General features: G+C 50.2%; 1 protein-coding gene across 1 annotated transcript in view; it reads right to left on the minus strand.

Moving 5' to 3' along the window:
• The window catches only part of Eng (endoglin), a 36,578-nt gene that overhangs the window by 11,803 nt on the left and 2,073 nt on the right, over window positions 1-22,702 (minus strand). The window contains exons 2-5 of the mRNA XM_036184621.1: window positions 13,802-13,953; window positions 3,240-3,377; window positions 1,146-1,311; window positions 156-324 (exon numbers count right to left, since the gene is read on the minus strand). Of these exons, the coding sequence (XP_036040514.1) occupies window positions 156-324; window positions 1,146-1,311; window positions 3,240-3,377; window positions 13,802-13,953 (625 nt within the window). The remainder of the gene's footprint in view (window positions 1-155; window positions 325-1,145; window positions 1,312-3,239; window positions 3,378-13,801; window positions 13,954-22,702) is intronic.

Below are 22,702 nucleotides of genomic sequence, written 5' to 3' on the forward strand. Positions count from 1 at the left end.
CGTGAACTCTGACCCTTTAGAACCCTAAGCCCAAATAAACTCTACACATTGCCTTGGTCATAGTGTTTCATCACAGTAGGAAATAACTGCTACACCAGGAGGTTAGGAGCTGACTGACTGGGGAGGGCCCTGCCCCAGGAGGCCAGCACCCTTACCTGGCCGCGGAACCTGGCAGGATCCTCAGGATATACGCCTCCTTGTGGTGGCTACTACTCACACCTTCCAAGCTGCAGCCTTGAACTCGGAAGCCCTGAGATTGCCATTCCAGGGTGAGGCCCATGTCATGATGGGCTTCTGCCAAGCAGTAGGGTGGTGCACTTGAAGCTGTGGAGATGAGCTTATCAGAGAAGGCAGTGATGGGGACACTCAGGACAGAGGACCTACCTGCTGAGTGCCCAGCCTTGGTCAACACAGGATTAACATAGCGAGTGAGCCCGTGGCACACGTCAAGGGTGTAGTCCTCTCACGCCCACCCAGCACATCAGCACATGCCAGGTGACTTCCTTAATTGTTCTCCATATTATTCTTTTGAGTCACAGTCTCTCACTGAACCTGGAGCTCCCTGAGTTAGCTAGACTGACTGGCCAGCAAGCCCCTGGGATCCCCCTGTCTCTGCCTCCCCAGCTTTGGGGTTACACGTGTATATCACCAGGGACAGTTTTGCACATGGGTGCTCATGCTTGTGTGGCAATCATGACACTCTGAGCCTTCTCCCCAGCACTCCTCTCTTAAAGACACGGTCTCATGTAGCCCAGGCTAGCCTTGAACTTGCTATGTTGCAAAGGGTGATCTTGAATACCTTATTCTCCTGACTCCACTCCCCTAGTGCTGGGATTCCAGGTCTGTGCCACCATGATGTCTGTGTATCGTTGGAGATGGAATCCAGGGCTTAATGCTAGGTAAGCACTCTACCAACTGAGCCACATCTTTAGTCCCTTGGGCTGGGATTTTCAAGGTGAAGAAAAAATCTAGCATTTCTCATCTGATACTTGATGAAGCAGCAGTCACTGGCCGCAAAGGGCATCATCCAGCCATGTGTGACTTTGGGCAAATCACGTGCCACCATGGGCTGGTAGTACCCCAGTCTGGAGTTTGCTCAGTTTCTGCAATTGAACTTGAACCCAGAGGAAAGTAAGGAAGCTGACCTTGGCCCAGCCGGAGGACAATGCTTTTGGGGTTATCCAGTGCGGCCACTGAGGTGATGGCACTCTTTTTGGCTGCCCAGTCAAGGGTCTGCTTCCTGGAGGTAAGGGATGGCAATAGTGTGCTGCTGACTCCTGGCTTCTCTGGAAAGATGGTCTTGTTGGGGTCCTGTGGAGACACAGAGTGCTGAATCACTATTGACCATGCAGGTCAGAAACCAGTTTAGGGAGTCAGCTCAGTCAGTTGGCAGAAAAGAGGCCAGAACCAAGAATGTCAAGGCTCCAAGTCATCAGTTAGCCCAGAGCCCCAGGTACCTCTTCTAGCACAGCCACGTCTGTCCCAGCTCTCTCCTGCACACGAGTGCTACAGAGAGCACACATTCGTTCATCCGTCTTTCCCAGCCTTGCCCTCACCATGAGGCACTCATTCAAGCCTTACAGAATGTCAACACTAGCTACTCTGTATCCCTCCACTCTGAGGGTATGTGAGGGAAACCTCGGTGCACATCCCCACACAGTTCTGGACACCTTGCAGACACTGTCTTTGTTCATTGGGGATCCTACTGTACCAGCCGCCTCTTGACACCTGCCACAGGCTGGGCGGTGGTGGTGCACACCTTTAATCCCAGCACTCGGGAGGCAGAGGCAGGCGGATCTCTGTGAGTTCAAGGCCAGCCTGGGCTACAGTGAGTTCCAGGACAGGCACCAAAGCTACACAGAGAAACCCTGTCTTGAAAAAACCACCACCAACAACAACAAAAAAAAACCCTCAACACCTGCCACCTGGTAGGTGCCCCCAATGCATGGAGAAGGGGGCAATGGGGAGGAAAGATGAGAAGCATGGGAAATAATGAATGATTGAAAGACAGAGGGGGATCTCACCATCAGAAAACAGATAGACATCATTACTGAAGAAGCAGAGGGGGCCTTAAATAAGCAGCAACAAGAATAACAACAAAAAGGGAAGGGTCTGGGGAGATGGTTCAGTGTTGAAGAGCTCATCCACAGGACCCAGGTTCGATTCCCAGCACCCACATGGTGGCTCACAACCATCTGTAACTACAGCCCTAGGGATCCAACACTCTCCTGGCCTCCGCAGGCACAAGGTACACAGGTGGTGCACAGACAGACACACATGCATACGAAACACCAGACACATAAAATAAAGTTTAAGAAGAAACAAGAGCCAGGACCAGTGCACTGGCTGTCTGGGAACAGGGAATCTGTGGATCCAAAGCCTCACTGCTCCCTTAGGCTCCCCTGGGCTCTGGTGGGCTAAGAAAGGGAAGGCAGACTTCCTGGAGGAGGTGACCCGAGGAGAGAAGGGTTAGAGGAAGCAGGGCCATTGACTCCAAGTTCCTTGTGGCTGAAGTAACTGCAGCCCCAGAAGGGCTTCAGGCTAGGTGTTAAGGAAGACTGTCTGACCGTGAGGGCTGCAGTGGAGCACACTGTCTGCTCTGCAGGCATTAACCTCAGTAAGTCAGGGCTCCGACAGAGACTAAGGGCATGGCCTGTGTCAGTCTCCTGGCTGCGGCCTGACACAAGACAGGCTTCTGGCCTGTGGGTGGTGATATGCACACAGAGGATTCAAGGCTCTTGCTGTGAGTGTTCAAGTAAAAAGATGCAACCTTAGCTGGAATGGGTCGCAGCAGCAACCCTCCAGCCAGAGGTCCTTAGTGTTTCAAGTGTAGGTCAGTGACTGACTTGATCCCTCTACTCAGTACGAAGGGGAAGGGCATTCTGGGAAGGGAAGCTGTGCCTTTCCATTTGGTTTGGGAGGGCATTTTCCACAGAGCTTTTACCACACTGGTCTATGTGTCCATCTGTGAGAGGGTCTTCACTTCTATGCCCCACCTCCACCTCCACTGGGCCTACCTTCTGGTCCTGTCGCTACCCCCCATCCTTCCTTTATAGTGTCCTGAATTGCTGCATCCATCCACCTCCTGGTCCCATTCATCCCTGGGTGTTCTACGTCAGGGCTGTGAAACTCAAGGTACAGCCATTTTGAATCATGGCCACCGGACATCAGGCTCACAGAGAGGGACATCAGGCAGGGGTTTCCCACAGTTGGCCTGGGGTTAGGGGTCACACACTCACGTAGGCCAGGTGCAGTGGGATTTCCGGGGCCTGGAGCTTCACCAAGACAGTTTCATTGGAAACAAGGACCAGGAACACATCTCGGGTCCCAGTGCCATTTTGTTTGGATGCCTGAAGAGTCAGCTCCAGCTGTGACACCTGGGGAAGAGTCAGGGACACAGATATATGAGTCGGGTTTGCAGGGGGTGGGGCAGGGATGATTCACGTATGGCTGACAGTCATTCCATGGTCCCTGCTCGGCTTGACATGGCAGGTACCTGTGTGCACCTGGCCTCTCACATGCCTAGACAACATGTGAGGGACTGTTGGGATGGTTCAGTGAGCATGGCCACCAAGCCTGACACCCTGAGTTCAATCCCCAGAACCCACATGGTGGAGGGACAGACCGGACTCCTACAAGCCATCCACTGACCTCTACACCAGTGCTGCGGCACAAGCACACACAAGCATGCACAAGCACACACAAGCACACAGACACAATAAGTGAATACGTACAAATTAAACAGCAACAACCAATGACAAAGTTAAAAAGCTGAGTGAATGAGAGAGATTGCTCCCAACCAGCCCAAGAAGAGGAAAAACTAATTAAGATGATTCTTAGCTTCATCCAACAGTCAGAACTTCAAGACTGGCCCTTCCTTTCCTCCTCCACCTCCTTCTCCTGACTGCTTTGTGCTCAGGCTGGCCTCGAACTCTTCATTCTTCCTACCTATCTCAGTGTCCCAAGTGCTGGAATTTCAGGTACGTGCCATCACATCACTCAGGATGATTTCTGTTGAGCACCTGCTGTAGACCAGGCCTATGAGCATCTAAAGAATGTCCTATGCACGGAGGGGGGGGGGGGCAGTGACTCCTCTCTTCTCTGGTTGTCCCTGGGAGGCCACTCTGATGCCAGCTCACTTTGAGGCATTCCCAAGAGCTGGAGATGTGGCTCAGTGACAGACCACATGCACAGGCCCTGGTTCCACCTACATTTATACACGAGCCCACGTACACAACCTAAGAGGGAGGTACCATTAAAATTCTCACAAATTAGGAAACAGTCACAGGTGAGGTCACTTGCTCATGATTACATGGAAGGCTGGAATGTCACACCTTTCTGACAAGAAAGAAAAGTTGGCCAGATCAAAAGTCTTCTGAGCCCATGGGTTGGGGTGGTGGGGGAGAGGAACAGGAGAGGAGGGCCCAGCTCAGTGCCTTAGAAGCCGCATGGTGTCTGGAGAACAAAGACAATGGAAATCCTCCCAGACACAGTCTCTGGCAGTTCCTGTGCAGCGTGCAGCCTCACTGCTGATTCCAAAGTCTCCTCCATGAGAGAGGAGAGCAACGGGTTTACAAGACATTAGTGGAAAGTTTTAGAGTCTGGCTTCTAATCATCCCTGTTGTTTCCCGACTGATGTCACAAAGCCAGAGACAAGCGTTTCAGCCCCTGGAAAAACCTGCTCAGAGATATTTCCGCTACTCAGTAAATGGCCCTGTTAATCACTCGTGTTCAAGCTCACTCTTTAAAACAACAGGAGGAAAGAGCAAATAATATCACTTTATTTTCAATGAGCGGCGAGTGGCTTTTGTCATGTTGTGTTCTCTTTAGGTTATTATTCTTATTTTAATTCTTTTTTGGGGGGAGGGGGTTTTGAGACAGGGTTTCTCTGTGTAGCTTTGCGCCTGTCCTGGAACTCACTCTGTAGACCAGGCTGGCCTCGGGAACTCACAAAGATCTGCTTGGCTCTGCCTTCCGAGTGCTGGGATTAAAGGCGTGCGCCACCAACGCCTGGCTCTTATTTTAATTCTTTTTTTTTTTTTTAAAGATTTATGTATGTATGTATGTATTTATTTATTTATTATGTATACAATGTTCTGTCTGCACATATCCCTGCAGGCCAGAAGAGGGCACCAGATCTCATCACAGATGGTTGTGAGCCACCATGTGGTTGCTGGGAATTGAACTCAGGACCTCTGGAAGAGCAATCAGTGTTCCTTAACTTCTGAGCCACCTCTCCAGCCCTTATTTTAATTCTTAAAAAAAGTCATTATCATTTTATTTTTGTGTATGTGTGTTTTGCCTATTTGTATGTCTGTTGATCATATGCATGCCTGGTGCCTGTGGAGGCCAGAAGAGGACGTCAGATCCCTTGGAACTGGAGTTACAGGCAGTCATAATGGGGTATTGAACCTGGGTCCTATGGAAGAGTGGCCAGTGCACTAACTACTGAACCATCTCTCCAAGCCCCTTCTTTCTTTCTTATTAGTGTGTGTATGTTTATATGCACATGCATAGACTCACTTGCCCGTATGTGCACATGTAGAGGCCAGAGTTCAATTTGGGGTATATTTCTCTCCCATTCTCCATTTTAGTTTTTGAGGCAGGATCTCTCTTGGCACTTGCAATTTTGGTTAGACTGGTTGGCCAGCAAGTCCTGGAGACTCAGCTGTCCCTCCTCCCCAGCACTGGGGTTAGAGGGAACACAGCCACATCCGGCTTTTGGGTCGGTGCTAGTGATCTGAACCTAGGTGCTCAGGCTTGTGCGGCTTGAGCTGTCTCCCAGCACAAGGTTAGCTTTTCCTCTTGGATTTATTTATTTACTCTGTGTGTGTGTGTGTGTGTGTGTGTGTGTGTGTGTGTGTGTGCAGGCGTGTGCACATGTAGAGGTCAGAGGACACATTTGTGGAGTCTGTTTTCTCCTTCCACTATGTGGGACTTAGGGCTCAAACTCAGGTCATCAAGCTTGGTGGCAAATGCCTTTATCCATTGAGCCCTCCTGAGAGCCTCTAGGTTATTATTCTTACATCATAAGTATTCTCTTTTTTTTTTTTTTTTTGGAGCTGAGGATTGAACCCAAGGCCTTGCGCTTGCTAGGCAAGCGCTCTACCACTGAGCTAAATTCCCAACCCCTACATAAGTATTCTCATAGTAGTTTATAGTAGAAAAAAGATACATTTCAAGTGTCAATAATAATAATAATAATAATAAACAATCTGCAACCTGAGGAAGCAAACCCAGTCTCGTGCATGCGTGCCATTTAGCTGTATCCCCAGTCCATATTAATGTTTACTAATGGGTTTAAAATTTGACTCTAACTGGGCAATGGTGGTGCACGTCTTTAATCCCAGCACTCAGGAAGCAGAGGCACACAGACCTCAGTGAGTTTGAGGCCAGTCTGGTCTACAGAGCAAGTTCCAGGACAGCCAAGATTGTTTTTGTTTGTTTGTTTGTTTGGTCTTTGGTTTTTCGAGACAAGGTTTCTCTGTGTAACAATCTTGGGCATGTTACGGGGAGTAGAGGGCAAGAGTCTGGGACTTTGGGATGCTTGTGACAAGTCTCAGCAATTCGTCCAGAATTCATAAAGCAAACCTGCCACTCTGCTGTTCCAGGACCTTCCCTACAGAGGGCTGGGGTGGGGTGGCTAAGAGAAACCAGAAACTGAGGCCCAAAACAGGGCAGTCACCAGCCAGGGTCACAGTGAGCACTGTGGGAACATGGGAAGGCTGAAAAGCAGGGCTCCCAGAGGCTCCATGCTCCCAGACCTAGCTGATGACTATAGACAAACTCAGCCAGGGTTTCCACAGCAAACAGGTCCTTTCCCTCCACCCTGACTCACAGTGGTGGCCATTTGCACGCATGCTGACTTCCCGATTTCATCCCCTGAGAGGTAAAGAAAGGGGCCACCAGCCCACAGCTTGGGCTGCCCATTTCCAGGATGGGCTCCGCTCCTGGGCATCTTGAGGCCCAGCCAGGATGACATATGTGCCAGCTCCTTGCCCTGAGTGGGTGGGTGGGAGACCAGTTGCTATTTTTATACCAGCCGTCCCTCAGAAGCCATTGTTAGCCCAGTGGTTGGTGTCGGGAAAGGGGGATTTCGGTGAAGAGGCCCTGAGTACTAGTAGCCACTTATAGAAAGCTGTTTCCAGCAATTCTTCTAGCAGTGGAGCCTTGGGTCTGCCTGTAGCCCCCACCCTCCCAGGGCCAGCCCAGAGGAGGCCCTGGGTCTGCCTGAGCAGACTCAGACAGTACACACAGGAAGAGCGGCAGGGTAAAGAGTTCAGAGCCAGATAAACCTGACTTCAAACGTGGGCTATGGCTCTGGACAGCCACTCTGCCTCTGTGGGCCTCAGTTTCCTGGTTTGGAGGATGAGCTAGACAATGTACCCGCTCATGTACTTAAGGACACAGAGTGACTGGGCCTCATAGCTGCTCAATGGACTCACCCCTACCCCCAGATGCATCAGTAGATTCTAATACCCCAGATGGGATTCTCCTTTTTTTTTTTTTAAAGAGTTAGGGCCTTGCCCTGAACTCAAGTGATTCTCCTGCCTCAGTTACCCGAGGAACTGGGAAACAGGAATGTGACACTATGCTTGGTCCAAATTGTCTTGAACTTAACATCCTCTTGCCTCTGCCTTTGAGTACTGGGGTTATAGGTATATGCCATCATGCCTGCCTCCTGAGAGAAATATTTTCAGTTTGTGGCAAATGCACCAGAAGGAGTCAGATCCCCTGCGAGCCACCTTACGTGGATGTGGGAACTCAACTGGCATCCTCTACAAGAGCAGGAGGTGCTCTTGATAGCTGAGCCATCTCTCCAGCCCTATTCTGATTTTTTTTTTTTTCTTTTTTTGAGACAGGGTCTCTCTCTATGTAATCTTGACTGGCAGGCTGGTCTTGAACTCAAAGATCCACCTGCCTCTGCCTCTCCAATAATGGGACTAAACCTTGCCCAGCTTTTTGTTTTGATTTGAGACGGGGTGTCACTGTGTAGCTCTGGCTGGCCTCAAATTCACGGACATCTGCCTGTTTCTGCCTCCCAAGTGCTGGGACTGAAGGCGTGTGCCACCACATCTGGTCTGAAATTCTTTTTTTTTTTTTCTAGACAGGGTTTCTCTGGATAGCTCTGGCTGTCCTGAAACTCACTCTGTAGACCAGGCTGGCCTTGAATTCACAGAGATCTGCCTGCCTCTGCCTCCTGAGTGCTGGGATCAAAGGCGTGGGCCATCACTCCCAGCTCTGAAAATATTTTTAAAAGAAATTGTGTTTGAGCTAGGTACAGTAGCACATGCCTGTAATCCTGACACTTGGAAGGCACAAGAACCGCCCCAAGTTCAACAGCACAGACTAAAGGACTGGATAAAAATAAGAACTAGCTATATGCTGTCTCAAGAAGCACACTTAACCAGCAAAGATGCCCAAAGGCTTCACATGGAAGCATGAAAAACAAACAGCCAAGCAGATGGAAGCCAGTCCTGACAACTGACGAAGAACACCTCAGACCCAGACTGCTGGAAGAGGTAAGAAAGGACACTACAATTTTGTTAGTGGTGATTTTGTTTTTGTTCTTTTCAAGACAGGCTCTCACTCTGTAGCTCTGGCTGTCCCTAACCTTCTCATCATCTGTGAGGCCCAGGACAAGGGCACAAAGGCAGCTCAGTCCCAGGGCCCTGCTCTGATAGAGTCCAGATGCGGGAAGCCCCGCCCAGAAGCCCCAGCTCTGTCTTGTACCTCCCCCAGAGCTGACTCTGGCACTCTTCAGGTACAAAGAACTCACATCAGGCCAGCAAGGTCCTTTTTTGGAGGCTATAACGAGACTCACTCCCCTGCAGCCTACAGAACAAGCTCAGAGACAGCTGAGCAGGAGGTTCAGGGGCCCTGGGTACACCGGGCAGGGCAGGATCTGCAGTTCCAGGGAGGGACTCCAGGTATACTGTTCAGCGCTACAGGTTTCCCACTGTGGAGCAGGGTTGCTACTGGTGGATGGGGTGGGGAGGGTGGGGGGTTGGGTGGGTGGTGACAGCGAGGCTGCTCATTGCGGGCCACCCTGCCTTCCATAGCCCCTCACATTCTCCCGTGACAGTCTGAGGAAGACTGTTGGAGGTTCCTACTGGCTTGCTTTCTGCCTCAGGAGCTTGTCTGCTCCCTCTGCCTAGGCATGAGTCAGAGCCTGGCTGGCTCCAATCTTTAGGAAGGGGCTCCCTGAGTTTGCCCAGGAGGGGAGCGAGTCAGCAGCCAACCACTCTTGGCTGTCCACGTCTGGGACACAGAGCAGCGTAATCAGCCTGATGGGAATCGCTGAGACACCAGGCTGTTCCTGTCTTGAAGGTCAGGATGTGACCTTAGGTCCCTCCCGGAATCCAGGCTCCGGCCTGTCCTTTGGGGACTCAGAGAGATAAACCCTGCTCAGCAGCTCCAGGTTTGTCTACAGACTTCCTCAACACACACACACACACACACACACACACACACACACACACACACCAGATGGAAGGACAGACAGAGAGACAGAGACACACACCCCAATTGTCACTTCCCTGGGGTTCTTGGCTGCAATTACTCATCTGCAGCCCACGCACAGGAAACATGAGGGTTCTGAGGCCATGTGGGGATGGACGGGAAAGCCATCTCTCTGTGCCAGAGACTGACAAAGGGGGTCAGCAGAGGCAGTCCCACTAGACCTGTCAGCTAATGCCTATGGCTGTTAGGCCTTTGCATGTGCCCTGTTCTCTGTCTCATGTGCTTGACTCTGCTTTCTAGCTGGACATAGATAGTTCTATCTTTTCTTTTTCTTTCTTTCTTTTTCTTTTTTTTCTTTTTCTTTCTTATTTTTTTGAGACAATGTCTTCAGTCTTCTTGTAGCTCAGGCTGGCCTCAAACTCTCTCTATAGGCTAGGATGACCTTGAACTTAAAAACAATGATTTTTAATTATGTGTATGTGTCTGTATGTGGGTGTCTATGGGGCCAGAAGATTGGATCCTCTGGAGCCGGAGTTACAGGCAGTTGTGAGCTGCCTGATGTGGGTGCTGGGAACAGAATTTCGGGTTTCTGAAACTCTGAACTGCTGAACCTCCACCTCTTCTGCCCTCCTGCATCTGCTTCTGGAGTGCGGTAGCCCTGCCCTTGTTGGTGAGACGCTGGGCATCAAAGCCAGGCTTCACACACGACAGACAGCACTGTAACAACTGAGCTCCAGGTCTAGCCCCCAATCCCTTTCTTTCCACAACCTGTGGCTGTCTTCTTGTCACCCACAGTTCTCATGCTCCCCAACACTGCTCATTGCATCACCCAAGTGTAGCAGTCTTCGGCCTGTGAGCGGCTCAGTTTTGTTTTCTGTCTGTATCCTTGACCACAGGCTGGGCACATAGCAAGCACCTGGGCAGAGTTGGTGGTGAGGGCCTGTTGTGTGGACCTTGTTCTTAGAGACTGTCTGGGAGGAAAGCAAGTCCCAGGCAAGTCCCAGGCGTCTCAGTGGCCACAGCCCAAGACTGAACAGAGCTGCAGACACCCACTATTCCTGAGACTAGGAAGCCAGGAACTAATGGCTCTGCAGGCTCGGCCTCTTCTTCTCCAGAGGGTTCAAACTCATGTGAAGTTCAAAAAATGATTGGAACATGTTGGAAGCTGGGTCACACCCAGGTATTTTCAGGTGAGAAATGGAGACTAGAAAAAAGTAATAATAGCTGGGCGGTAGTGGCGCATGCCTTTAATCCCAGCACTGGGGGGGGGGGGGCAGAGGCAGGAGGATCTCTGTGAGTTCGAGGCCAGCCTGGTCTCCAAAGCGAGATCCAGGACAGGCACCAAAACTACACAGAGAAACTCTGTCTCGAAAAACAAAGAAAGAGAGAGAGAGAGAGAAGTAATAACACTAACAACAGCTGCCAGGTCCTGAGCTTTCACTCTGGGCAGGTTCTGTGCTTTGCCTGCATTACCCACCGGAGTCTCAGAGTAACTACCTGCAAGGTAGGAATGAGTATCATTGTCTCCGAGTTTCCCGTGGGAAGGAAAGGGTTCGGACAGGTCGCCAACAAAGCGATGCAGCCATGAAGTTAGCCAAAGTTCAAGTGAGGCCGACCGGCTCCAGAATCCATTCTCTCTTCTTAGTTTGTTTTCTGAGCCAACTCTCATGATGTTGCCCAGGATGACCTGAAACCTAGTTTTTCAAGCCATCCTCCTGCCTCAGCTTCCTAAGTAATTGGGATTTCCGTCACATGCTACAGTGCAGGACTAGAAGCTGTGTTCCTAAACTCTGTATCATGGTCACACATGAATGCATTTACCACACGATTGCATTTACCACACGATCGTTGATGGAACATGTTAATTATTCAGAATAGGCCAAGCCCGGGACTAGATACTACAGTTTCATTCTTGGGCGAGCCTCTGAACCCAAGGAAAATATGAGGGGAGCATCTTCTGCATCCCATGCACTATTTGAGGTGCAGGCCGATGACAGATGCAGGGCTGGACTTAGGTCTCCTGGACCCTGGCTCTCTCCACCACCCCTTAAATACATATCCTTCAGAGTTCTAGTGCTTTGCCTGGTTTGGTGGGTCAGAAGTCACATGATCTACGGACCGAGTTCCCTGGGAGGGGCAGAGGGCTACAGGGAGACTCTGTTGCCACAAACTCTAGAATCCTTGGACTATGTCATGAGTTCCTGTGGCACCACAGCACAACCTTCAAAACCCTTCAATGGACGTCATCGCTCATAGATAAAAACCAGGCTCCTAAAAAGTGACATATCTTTCCTCTCCAGCTTTGTTCTTAGGTGGTCTGCAGGGTCCTGCGGATCACATGCAGAATCCCAGCAGACAGCGCCTCCCCTCTGCAGGCACTCTCTCCCCTGCTGTGCCCACTGCCTACCACACTTAGGACGTCCTGGCTAGTCTGTGTTGCCACTTGCTCCAGGAAGCCCCCCCTGCCTAAGCCTTTAGCAGCTGAGATACCCTGCCCTGTGGCCTGCACCTGAGTCCTGAGTCCTGGCTAGAGCATGTGTGTCCCAGAGATCTGGCTATTTGGCTAGGGCCTTCCTCTGCCTGGCTCTGCTGTCAGGGTCCCGAATGACCCAGAAGAGGTGCAAGGCCCTCTTGAATAACAAACCTCAGAACAAACGAAACGAACCTGCAGGAAGCTCCTTATTTTCCTATATCATTACCAAACTTGAAAAAGAATTACAAAGCTTATGGAAGCCACATAAAATGTATTTGGCGCTATCTGTACCTTGGGGTTATCAAAGCCCACAGTCCTTGTGGCAGGCAGGGCCCCCGATATTGGTGGTCTGGGCACCTTCTTATCACTGCACAAATGCTAGCCAACTCAACAGTTTTAGGGGCAGGCTGGTCACAAATTTACCCCACGCTCCTAATTCATTCTTGTGGCCTTAGTCCACATTAGCTAAGTGTGGGCTGCATCCCAGACAGGCCGATGACACCCAAATTTGCTTCTGAGGTCCCTAGGATTCTGGTGTGAACTCTGGCTTTAGGTTCATGTTTAGTTCTCAAGGCTACACTCAGTTTCCTCCTCCAAAAAATGAGAATAGCAATAGACTGTGATGAGCCCTTGAGAAGATACACACACACACACACACACACACACACACACACACTCACACACTCACACACACACACTCACACACATACATCACACACATCACACACCACACACATCCCACACTCACACACACATCCCACACACACAAACACACACACACACATCCCCCACACACAAACACACACACACATCACACACACATACACCACACACACACATCCCCCACACACAAACACACACACACATCCCACACACACATATACCATATACACACCACACTATGTGTGTGTGTGTGTGTGTGTGTGTGTGTGTGTGTGTGTGTGTCTAGGGATGTAGAGTGTTTGGTAAAGTGTTTGCCTGGCAGGCACGAGGCCCTGAGTCTCAGATGTGTTGACATGTGTCTATAGTACCAGCACTTTGGAGGTGGAGGCAGGAGGATCAGTTCAGAGACATCCTTAGCTATATAGCAAGTTTGTGGCCAGCCTAGGCTACATGAACCCTAATGCAAAAACCCAACAACCAACCAAACAAAGAAAAATGCCAGCTCCTAGCAGACAGTAGGAGAGAGCCCGGCACCTAGCACACAGTAAGCATTTGACAAATGGGTTACACATCTGGACAGCTGGAGGCTGGCTTTGCTGATTTGGGATCTCAGAGGATGCTTGATGGGGTCACAGATGTTTGATGTGAAGGAGTCTGGAATTCAACTCTTTTTCCAAAGTCCAGGTTAGAGTGGAGTCATGTCCTCTGAAAAGCTACAACAGCCCTGTCACTAGAGGTGTTTGGGCACAAGCCCCCTGGTTCACACTGACTCGCTTACCTAGCTCTTTTCTACCTGGGTCCTTTCTTAAAAAAAAAAAAAAAAATTTTAACATTTATTTATGTAATGTGTGTGTGTGTGCGCGCACACACACACACACACGCAGGAGAAGAGTCAGAAAAAACTTGAGGGAGTCTGCTCTTTACTTCAATTGTGTAGGTTCAGCGAGTTGAAAGGTCATCACACTTGGTGGCGAGCACCCTCACCGGGTGAGCCAGAGCACCCTCACCGGGTGAGCCAGCCGCTTCACTTGCCCTCCAGCAGGGCCTTGCAAATGCTTTCATCCCTGCTACCGGAAGGCCACTCCCTAGGGGCCCTCCCAGTGAAGTCCCAGCTACTGCCCCAGCACCAGCCGAGGGAAGGTATCCTTCACAAGGATGCCTCTGCTTCCCGTGGGTTCCCACTGACATGCCAGAGGTGCTCACCTTGGGAAAGGTCAGGAAGAGAACGTGCACTTCATGTGTAGCATCGGAAACCTGAGCTGTGCAGCCCTCAGAGACCAGGCTGGTGGTGTATGTCACCTCACCCCTGCTGGGGTCCACAGGCTGTAGATTACAATAGACACTTTCTGCAAGACCTGCGGGAAAACACAGTGGGAAAGTGGGTCAGGGAAGAAGGTGATGGGGGCGGGGGAATGTAGATCAGTGGTAGAATGTTTGCCGAGCATTGGCAAGGCCCTGGGTTCAATTCCCAGCCCTAGGAGAAAAAAATACCAAGTACATTCTTATTCTTTAAAAAAATTATTATTGTTATTATTATTATTATTATTATTTGGAGACAGAGTTTGATGTAACCCAGTCTGGCTTTAAATTTGTCATAAAGTCAGGGATGGTCTTGACCTCCTGATCATCCTGCATCCACTTCCCAAATGCTGGATTACAGGTGTGCACCATCACATCTGGATACAATGACATTTGCTTTTTGTTTTTTGGGTTTCTTTTGTTGTTGTTATTGTTGTTTTTCAAGACAAGGTTTCTATGTGTAATAGTTCTGGCTGTCCTGGAACTCACTCTGTAGACCAGGCTGGCTTCAAACTCACAGAGGTCAACTGTCCCTGCCTCCTCATTGCTGGGATTAAAGGTGTGAGCCACAGTGCCCGGCTCTCCACTATTTTTATTTGCTGTGTTAGGTGACCTCGGTCCAAAGGAAGATGGGGGATAAGGTAGGGAGCCTGCTTCCCCTCTTCTGACCTCAAAGTGTCCGTCCCTGAGAGACTGCTTCTGTGGAGGGAATTTCCTGCCTCACCGGGAGCTGCCCAGGTTGGAAGGCGGTGATGGAGCAGGCCTCACAGCCTGCTGCAGGGCGGCCGGAAACACGGGTCCCAAGGGAGAGCAATGGAATTTCGCCCTGACCCAGCAGAAGAGGAAGAGGAAATGAGGCCCCTACACCTCGTCCTAAGGAATGTGCTGAGGGGGAAGGGGGGCTGTGGAGGAGGGACAGAGAAGGGGAGACTGTTTGGAAGTTTGTGTCTCCATCTTGCCGTGCTCACTTCCTGTTTTCTTGGAGATCAAAGATGGGTGCGGAGGGCCAGGCTTCACGTCCGGCTGACGCCAGTGCTGGGGATGGGGGCAGGCTGGCTCTTCCTGAACCCCAGGCGCCTGTGGCCGGACCAGCCTTCGTCCACCTTTGTAGCTGGCTTGTTGGGCCCAAAGCCACCGGGGTCGGAGAAGGCAGTAAGATGGCTACCTCACACCCAGTCAACACTGTCCCTCATCTCCATCCTGGGAAGGGAACTGGGGCGGGTACAGGTGTCTGCTAGAGAAGCCCAGACCTTATCAGCTATTGCTCTAGTCCTATCTGCAATATACTGGGGACATCAGTGTGTTTGGGATATGCTGTTTTTGTTCAAAGCAAGTTCCTGGGAGCCGGGCCCAGCATCTAATTCTGACTAGCTATGGCTTTGGGGAATGATTTCAGCACTTGGGGCTCTAGTTTCCTGGTCTCTCCAGCAGCAATGAGAGAAGAGACCACACAGCCCTGCAGGTTTATGGACACGTTGTGAGGCAGGGCATATGGTGGGTCTTTCTGTAGTCTTCTTGCCCGCTTTTTCTGTTTAAGGGTTGGGATGAAATAGGAGAGCAGGGCAGTCACGGAGGTTTCCCTCACCCCACTAGACTCAAGGGTTGGTACCCTCTCCCACCGCCAACTTCCCTTCTGATCCCCCGACTCCAGCCATTCTTAAGCACAGGCTGCTTGGCTGCCCGTGCCTAGATGGGAGATTGCACCCTGAAGGACAGGATACTTAGGTCATACATACATATGCCTGGCCTCTGGGTCTCTGACTCCTCTCCCCACATGACCCAGGATCTGGCCTACAGATCTCTGGACTTTCCCGCCCCTCTCCCCAGACTTCCAGGAACCCTAGTTCCTCTGGCATTGCCGGGCTGCCTGGGGCCGCCTCCTCCATGCCGTCAGCCAGCGCCAGCAGGAGAGGCCACGGGCCTGGCCATTATGTAATGATCAGATAACAGGCCAGCCTGGGAGATCAGATAAGAGGCCCATTTATTTTGGGGCCTTTTCGAATACTGGTTGCCCCCACCCCACAGACGAGAATGGGGAGACAGGAGGGACGGTGACGCCTGAGCCTGTCTCCAGCAGCCCAAGGCGGGCCCAGGCCAGCTGAAAACAATCCCCTGGCACCAAGGGAAAGGCCGGGGCCTCCCGGGAACTGTTGGAGGAGGCGCCGCTGGGAGCCCAGAAGTCACCCTGGAGAACTGGGTGACCCCGACCTCCTGAGCGAGAGTCTGGATCATCCTTACACTTCCCTGCCTCACAAGCACAGGCCTCACACAGCCAGCCCCCATCCCACCCCTAATAGCTCTTTGAGGCCATCAAATAAAGTTGCTAGGGAGCCAGATGGCCTGCTCACCTCTTTGAGCCTCATCCTGAGCTTGCAGAGAACTACATACTGGGTCTCTGTTTCCTTATTTGCATGTGCAATACCCATCACAGAAGCCTCTTCATGTTCTCTGTCTGGGGGCTTTGTATGACTAAATTCCTTGGGTCCTTACAGCAGACCTTAGAGGTAGCCAGGTGGTTCTAATGCCCATTTTACAGGTACTTAGGGAGGCTGAAGAATTTCTCTAGGAGATTCAGCGGCAGGGCCTAGCTTTAAAGTTCAGGCATCCAGAATGTTCTTTTTGTGTCTATGGGAGAAAGTCAGTTCTGATGCGTCAAGTACTCGGTACCCACAGGTGCTACAAATATCCGTGACACTGAGGAAGATGCTTTCCAACAAGAGTCTTCTTCAGTCACCTCATCACCCAGCCAGCCACCCTCTACTCAGAGTCCAATGACAGCCTCATAGATGTGCCCAGCCAGTCAGGCCGTCAGCAAGACACAACTCCCCCGGGTATGTCTTTCCCATTGCTTCCCAACACCCACAGGGGCAAATTCCCACACCGCAGCCCAAAGTGGGGTCAACAGACAAAGAGGTTGACAAATGCTAAAGGTTCCCACCCTAATCACACCACCTTCCAGCCTCCGTTTCATGCCTCAGCATTATGATCTGTACAATGTGGCGGTGAAAACCCCGTGCTACCCTCAGAGTTGGTGCGCATCCTCAGGCTGTCATACTCACAGGCTAGCCACCTGCTGAGGAATGGAGGTTGCCCAGGAACTGCTTTGGTGACCCTGTCTTCCCAGTCCCTGAGGTAAAGTTCTCTCCAAAAGCACCTTGCTTCTTGCCTTTGCCCTTCCTCAGAACAATGCCCATCCTTTAAGATTTATTTATTTTAGTTTTATGTATGTAAGTGTGCACCATGTGCATGCGGTGCCCAGAGAGGCCAGAAAAGGGCATCAGATCCCCTGGAACTGGAGTTGTGGTATGCTACCATTGGCTACAAGGAACCAAATCTGGGTCCTCTACAAGAATAGCAAGTGCTGGTAACTGCTAAGCCATCTGTCTAGCCCCCAGTGGCCATCTTTTATTGACTACCTGACCAATTTGTATTCAGCTTTCAAAACTATTGTTAGCCTCTTCTTGAAACAGATGCCTCCTAGCCAGGCACACCACTAGTGGTGGGGCACACCTTTAATCCCAGCACTCGGGAGGCAGAGGCAGGCGGATCTCTGTGAGTCCGAGGCCATCCTGGAACTCGCTCTGTGGACCGGGCGAGTTCCAGGATGGCCAGGGCTAGACAGAGAAACCCTGTCTTGAAAAACAAACAAAAAGAAAGAAAGGGGCTGGAGAGATGGCTCAGAGGTTAAGAGCACTGACTGCCTCTCCAGAGGTCCTGAGTTCAATTCCCAGCACCCACATGGTGGCTCACAACCATCTGTAATGAGATCTGGCGCCCTCTTCCAGCCTGCAGTAATACATGCTGTATACATAATAAATAAATAAAACTTTTAAAAAAATTCCTAAAAAAGAAAGAAAGAAGGAGGAGAGAGAGAGAAGGAGGGACCCCTTTCTTAGGTTCATCGGGACCTGATGTCCCAGAGTCACAGGTGCTCAGGTGTGGGCTTTGTTATGTTTGTCTGTCTGTTTTGACAAGTTTGGGCTGTTTTGTTTCTAATTTATGTATGGTGTAAGTGTGTGAGGTGTACATGTGTATGCACGTGTGCTTGTGCATGTATGTGTGTGAAGCCAGTTAAACCCAGGTTGTTCCTCAGTCGCCATACTCTCATTTTCTGAGACACGTCTTTCACTAGCCTGGGGCTCTCTGAGCAGGCTCAGCTGACTGGCTAGTGAAGTCCAGGCATCCTCCTGTCTCCTCGTTAGTACTGGGATTGCATGTGCCCAGCACCACACCTGGTTGTTTATTATTATTATTATTATTATTATTATTATTATTATTATTATTGTATAAGTTCTGAGCATTGAACTCAGGCCCTCAATGCTTACATAGCAAACATTTTACTATCTGAGCAATCTCTTAAACTTTGTTTTTTAAATTTTAAGACAAGGTCTTATTCTGTAACTTAGGCTGTCCTCAGTCTCACCAAAGATGTCCCCTATGGTCTCTGCCTCCTGAGTGATGGGATTAGAGGTGTGTGTCACCATGGCTGGCCTGGGGTGTTGATGTTTTTTTAAGATGTATTTTTTTATATTCTTTCTTTTTTTAAATGATTTATTTATTTTTAATTTATGTGCATTGGTATTTTGCCTGCATGTATATTTGTGTGAGGGTGTTGGATCCCCTGGAGGTAGAGTTACAGGCAATTGTGAACTGCCATGTGGGTGCTGGGAATTAAACCTGGGTGCTCCAGAAGAACAGCCAGTGCTCTCAATCACTGAGCCATCTCTCCAGCCCTGAGATGTATTTATTTTTACCTGTATGAATGTTTTATGTGTATGTGTATGTATATGTGTGTACCACATCTGTGCCTGGTGCTCTCAGAGGTCAGAAGGAGTTAGATGCCCTAGAACTGAATTTACAAATGGTTGTGAGGCACCATGTGGGTGCTGGGAATAGAACCTGGGTCCCCTGCAAGAACAAGTGTTCTTAACTACTGAGCCATCTCTCCAGCCTCTGGTTTTCTCTTTTTAGGATTTGTTTAATTAGAGTGTGTGTGTGTGTGTGTGTGTGTGTGTGTGTGTGTGTGTGTGTGTGTGCAGAAGCCAGAAGAGGGCACTGGGTCCCCTAGAGCTGAAGAAAAAGGCACTTGTGAGCTCTGTGACATGGGTTCTGGGAACCCAACCCATGTCCTGAGTGCTCTTAGCCCCTGAGCCATCTCTCCGGTACTGGGTTGGTAGTTTTTTGAGACGGGGTTTCCCTACAGTTCAGGCTGGCCTAAGACTCACTGTGTCTGGAGCTCATCCTGGATTCTGGCTTCTCTCGCCTCAGTCTCCCACCCCTGGCTGCAGCTGTAAACTTCTAACTGTCTGCACTCCCAGAGGACAGCGCACGGACAACGTAATTCACCATGTCCCTGGCATTCCTCTGGGCTCCGGTGGGCCAGAACACACATTTGTGCAGAAGTTCTGAGGTTTATCCCTAACTTGCTGCTTCCCTTCTACTGTTCTGGGACTCAGTTTCCCTCTGGGGTTTGAGAGATGCCCTGAGGTTCTCTCTAGGATAAATGCAAGAAGGTGGGACACTGACAACAGAGGCAGGGTCCCAGGGTCATAGCTAAGAGGGAAGGCCATCGCAGGGCCAGGACAAGGGGCCAAGTCCCTGAAATGAGGGGATCAAGCTACAGGAAGATGCTTGCTGCTCCCCTGAGGTATCTCATAGAAACAACTGTTCCAAGGTTTGGGGGCCCGGCTATACACTCTAGTCTGTGTGCCTTGCTCTTATCTCCTGGACCCCAGTCTTCTCATCTATGACAAAGGGATGACCAGAGCTAAATCTGAGGATATGAGCAACATGCCTCGAGCAGTGCCGTGCTGGTACACAGCAAGCTCCCCCAAAATGTCAGCTGACTACTCAGCACCCCATTTATGCACCGGTGGAATGAAGTGCAATTTACTCTGGGATGAGGGCCCCCCTCAACCTGCAGGACTGCTGCCCCAAAGCCTGATCTGGAGGCAAAGGTAGAGCCCCAGACTAGGCACCCATCTTTCTAAGTCTCCCTCACCAAAGAACGCAGAAGGAGGCTGAGTCAGGAGCAGATGGTCTGGGGTAGAAATTAGGGCCTGTCACTTACTGAGAACTTGGACATCCTAATCTGTACACGGGCCTGACACACCAAAGACACAAGAGAACCTCCCTCTCACCCAGATCTACCTGAAAACCCTGGAGCACATGGAGCAGACCTGTCCTCCAAGGCCCCAGGACTACCACATGTGACACAGCAAGTCCTCTGTCCCTCTGTCTCTCTGACTGAGGTGAGAGAATCTTTTTTTTTTTTTTCTTTTAACATTTAGGGTTTATTTGATCATTTATGTGTATGTGTGTGTGCTTACATGAGTTTATGTACACTACATGCATGTGTTCATGTGGCTATGGATGCCAGCACAGGATTCCCTGGAACTGGAGTTTCAGGTGGTTGTGATGTGCGTAACACTGGGTGTGGAGGGAGAATCTTAGTGGCCGTGTCTCCATAGGTCCCAGGGAGCCACTGTCCTGGCTAACGCAGGTCTTGCCCATCCCCCTTTCCTTCGGGGAGGTTTGGAATGTGGCTTCAACGTCATGGGTAGTTGTGTCTCTGCCCTGTGTCACTAGCCCCTACTGCAGTGTGTCCCAGATCCCCACCCAGGTGGTCAGCAGCGCGGAGGCTCCAGGTCATACTGTCTAGAGACACCACTCAACCGCAGGTGCCTAGTCCCAGCCACGGGGCTCAGGCCACAAGCGCTGGAAGTGTCCAAATGAAATAAACCAAAATACAGAGAAAGGTAGCTGCCCCAAACTGGAACAAAAGGAGAAACCACTTAAATATTCAACAAGGGCCTCACTGTTCAAACGATGGCGCAGGCGTGGGACAGAATATTCCAGAACAGCAAATGACGGTTATAGATTCTAAGTGACATGAAAATAATATGGCACTTAAGAAGGGTCCACAAGACTCTCACATGTTCATCTGAAGGGTCAAAATTACCGTGCAAAGCCCAGAAGGCAGTTTATAGCTGCTAATAGTCCTGGGAGTGTTTTTTGTTTTTGTTTTATTCAGTACTGAAGATTGAACCTGAAATATTCTAGAAAAATGCTCTGCCATTGAATGACATTCCAGCCTTAATCAGTGTGTGTGTGTGTGTGTATGTGTGTGTGTGTGTGTGTGTGTGTGTGTGTCCACCATAGCATGTAAAGGTCAAAGGAAAACACATGACTCTCTCCACCATGTGGATTCTGGGGATCAAACTCAGGTTGTCAGCCTTGGCAGTAATCCTTTATCACGGAGCGGTTTTGTCAGCCCATTGACCTAAGATTTTAAAAATTATTTCCCCCACTCTCTTCCTCCCCAACTCCATTCCCTTCCTCTCTCTCTTTGTTCTCTTCAGACAGGTTCTCATTTAGTCCAGCTTGGCCTTGAGCTTGATAGGAACTCAAATTTCTGACCCTGCCTCTGCCTCCTGAGTGCTGGTATTACAGGTATGTCCACCGTGACTCCCCCTCTCTCCCCCTCCCCCTCCCCCCTCCCCTCTCTTCCCTTCTCCTTAGCTCTCTTCTTTGCAGAGCCTTAGGCCACCGCCCGCTAAGCATGGCTCTGCCCCAGAGCTATATCCCAGCACCCCTCACTCATCTATTTTCTTTGAGGAGCAAACACCTAGTTAAGCGGCTCCTTTTTTGTTTCGTTTTGTTTTTTAAGCTGCTCTTTAAGAATCTCCATCCACTTGCAGGTTCTTTAAAGGGACTCCAGGGCGGCAACACTGGCTCAGTGGTTAAGAGCACTGGCTGCTCTTCTAGAGGAAGCATTCCTGGCACCGACCTGGGGGCTCACAGCTGTCTGTTCCTCCCTGGGCACACAGATATACACGCAGGTAAAACAATTATACACAAGAAATAACAAAACAAGTCAATCCAGGAAGAAGAATTTGTCTTAGGAAGTCCTCTCTAGAAAATCCCGCCCTGGAAAACAGTCACACTGAGTGCACATCCTTCCAGAATTTCCTCTGTGCAAGCCGCTTTATTAGTAGAAATGGATTCTGTTTAGGGTCATAACTGTGTGTTCTGAATCCTGGTGAATGGATCCACCGGTTTTGTGGATGCTGCTGGACAGCATTCTGTGACATCCTGACTTCTTCAATGAAACCCCTGTTGCAGGACGTTTGGGTGGAATCTGGTTGTTGGGGTTTATTACAGGTGCTCCACGGGCCACACATCCTTACAGAGGTGACAAGTCACTCTCTAGGGTTGACTTAAAAAATAATTTATTTAATTTTATTTTGTGTGCATTGGTGTGAAGGTGTCAGATGCCCTGGAACAGACAGTTGTGAGCTGCCATGTGGGTGCTGGGAATGGAACCTGGGTCCTCCGGAAGAGCAGCCAGAGCTCTTAACCACTGAGCCATCTCTCCAGCCCCAACTTTTTCTTTTAAGACAGAATATTACTATGTAGTCCAGGCTGGCCTTGAACTCACCATGTGTCTACACAGCCGGGAACCCATGTGGATGCTACAGCCTCAGCCTTCCAAGTGCTGAGATCACAACTGTGTGTCACCACAGCCAGCTTAGGCTGACTTGAAACTGAGGTGCGAGGGGAAAAGTCATGCACAAGTTATGCTTTAGAAAATTCTGCTGAGTTGTGCTCCAGAAGACTGGGTCCAATTTTGCCCCCTCCATTCTAAGGGGATGTACACAAGTAGCTGCCACCCCCATCCACTGAGTTCTGTGTCCTAGGCAACCAGGTTACATAGTGAGTCCTTTTCCAAGAAATAAAATAAAAATAAGGTGTGTGTGTGTGTGTGTGCAAATGTGTGTAACTTTTTTTCACTCAGGACCTTCC

The sequence above is a fragment of the Onychomys torridus genome, chromosome 4, assembly GCF_903995425.1.
Source record: "Onychomys torridus chromosome 4, mOncTor1.1, whole genome shotgun sequence".
Lineage (NCBI taxonomy): Eukaryota > Metazoa > Chordata > Mammalia > Rodentia > Cricetidae > Onychomys > Onychomys torridus.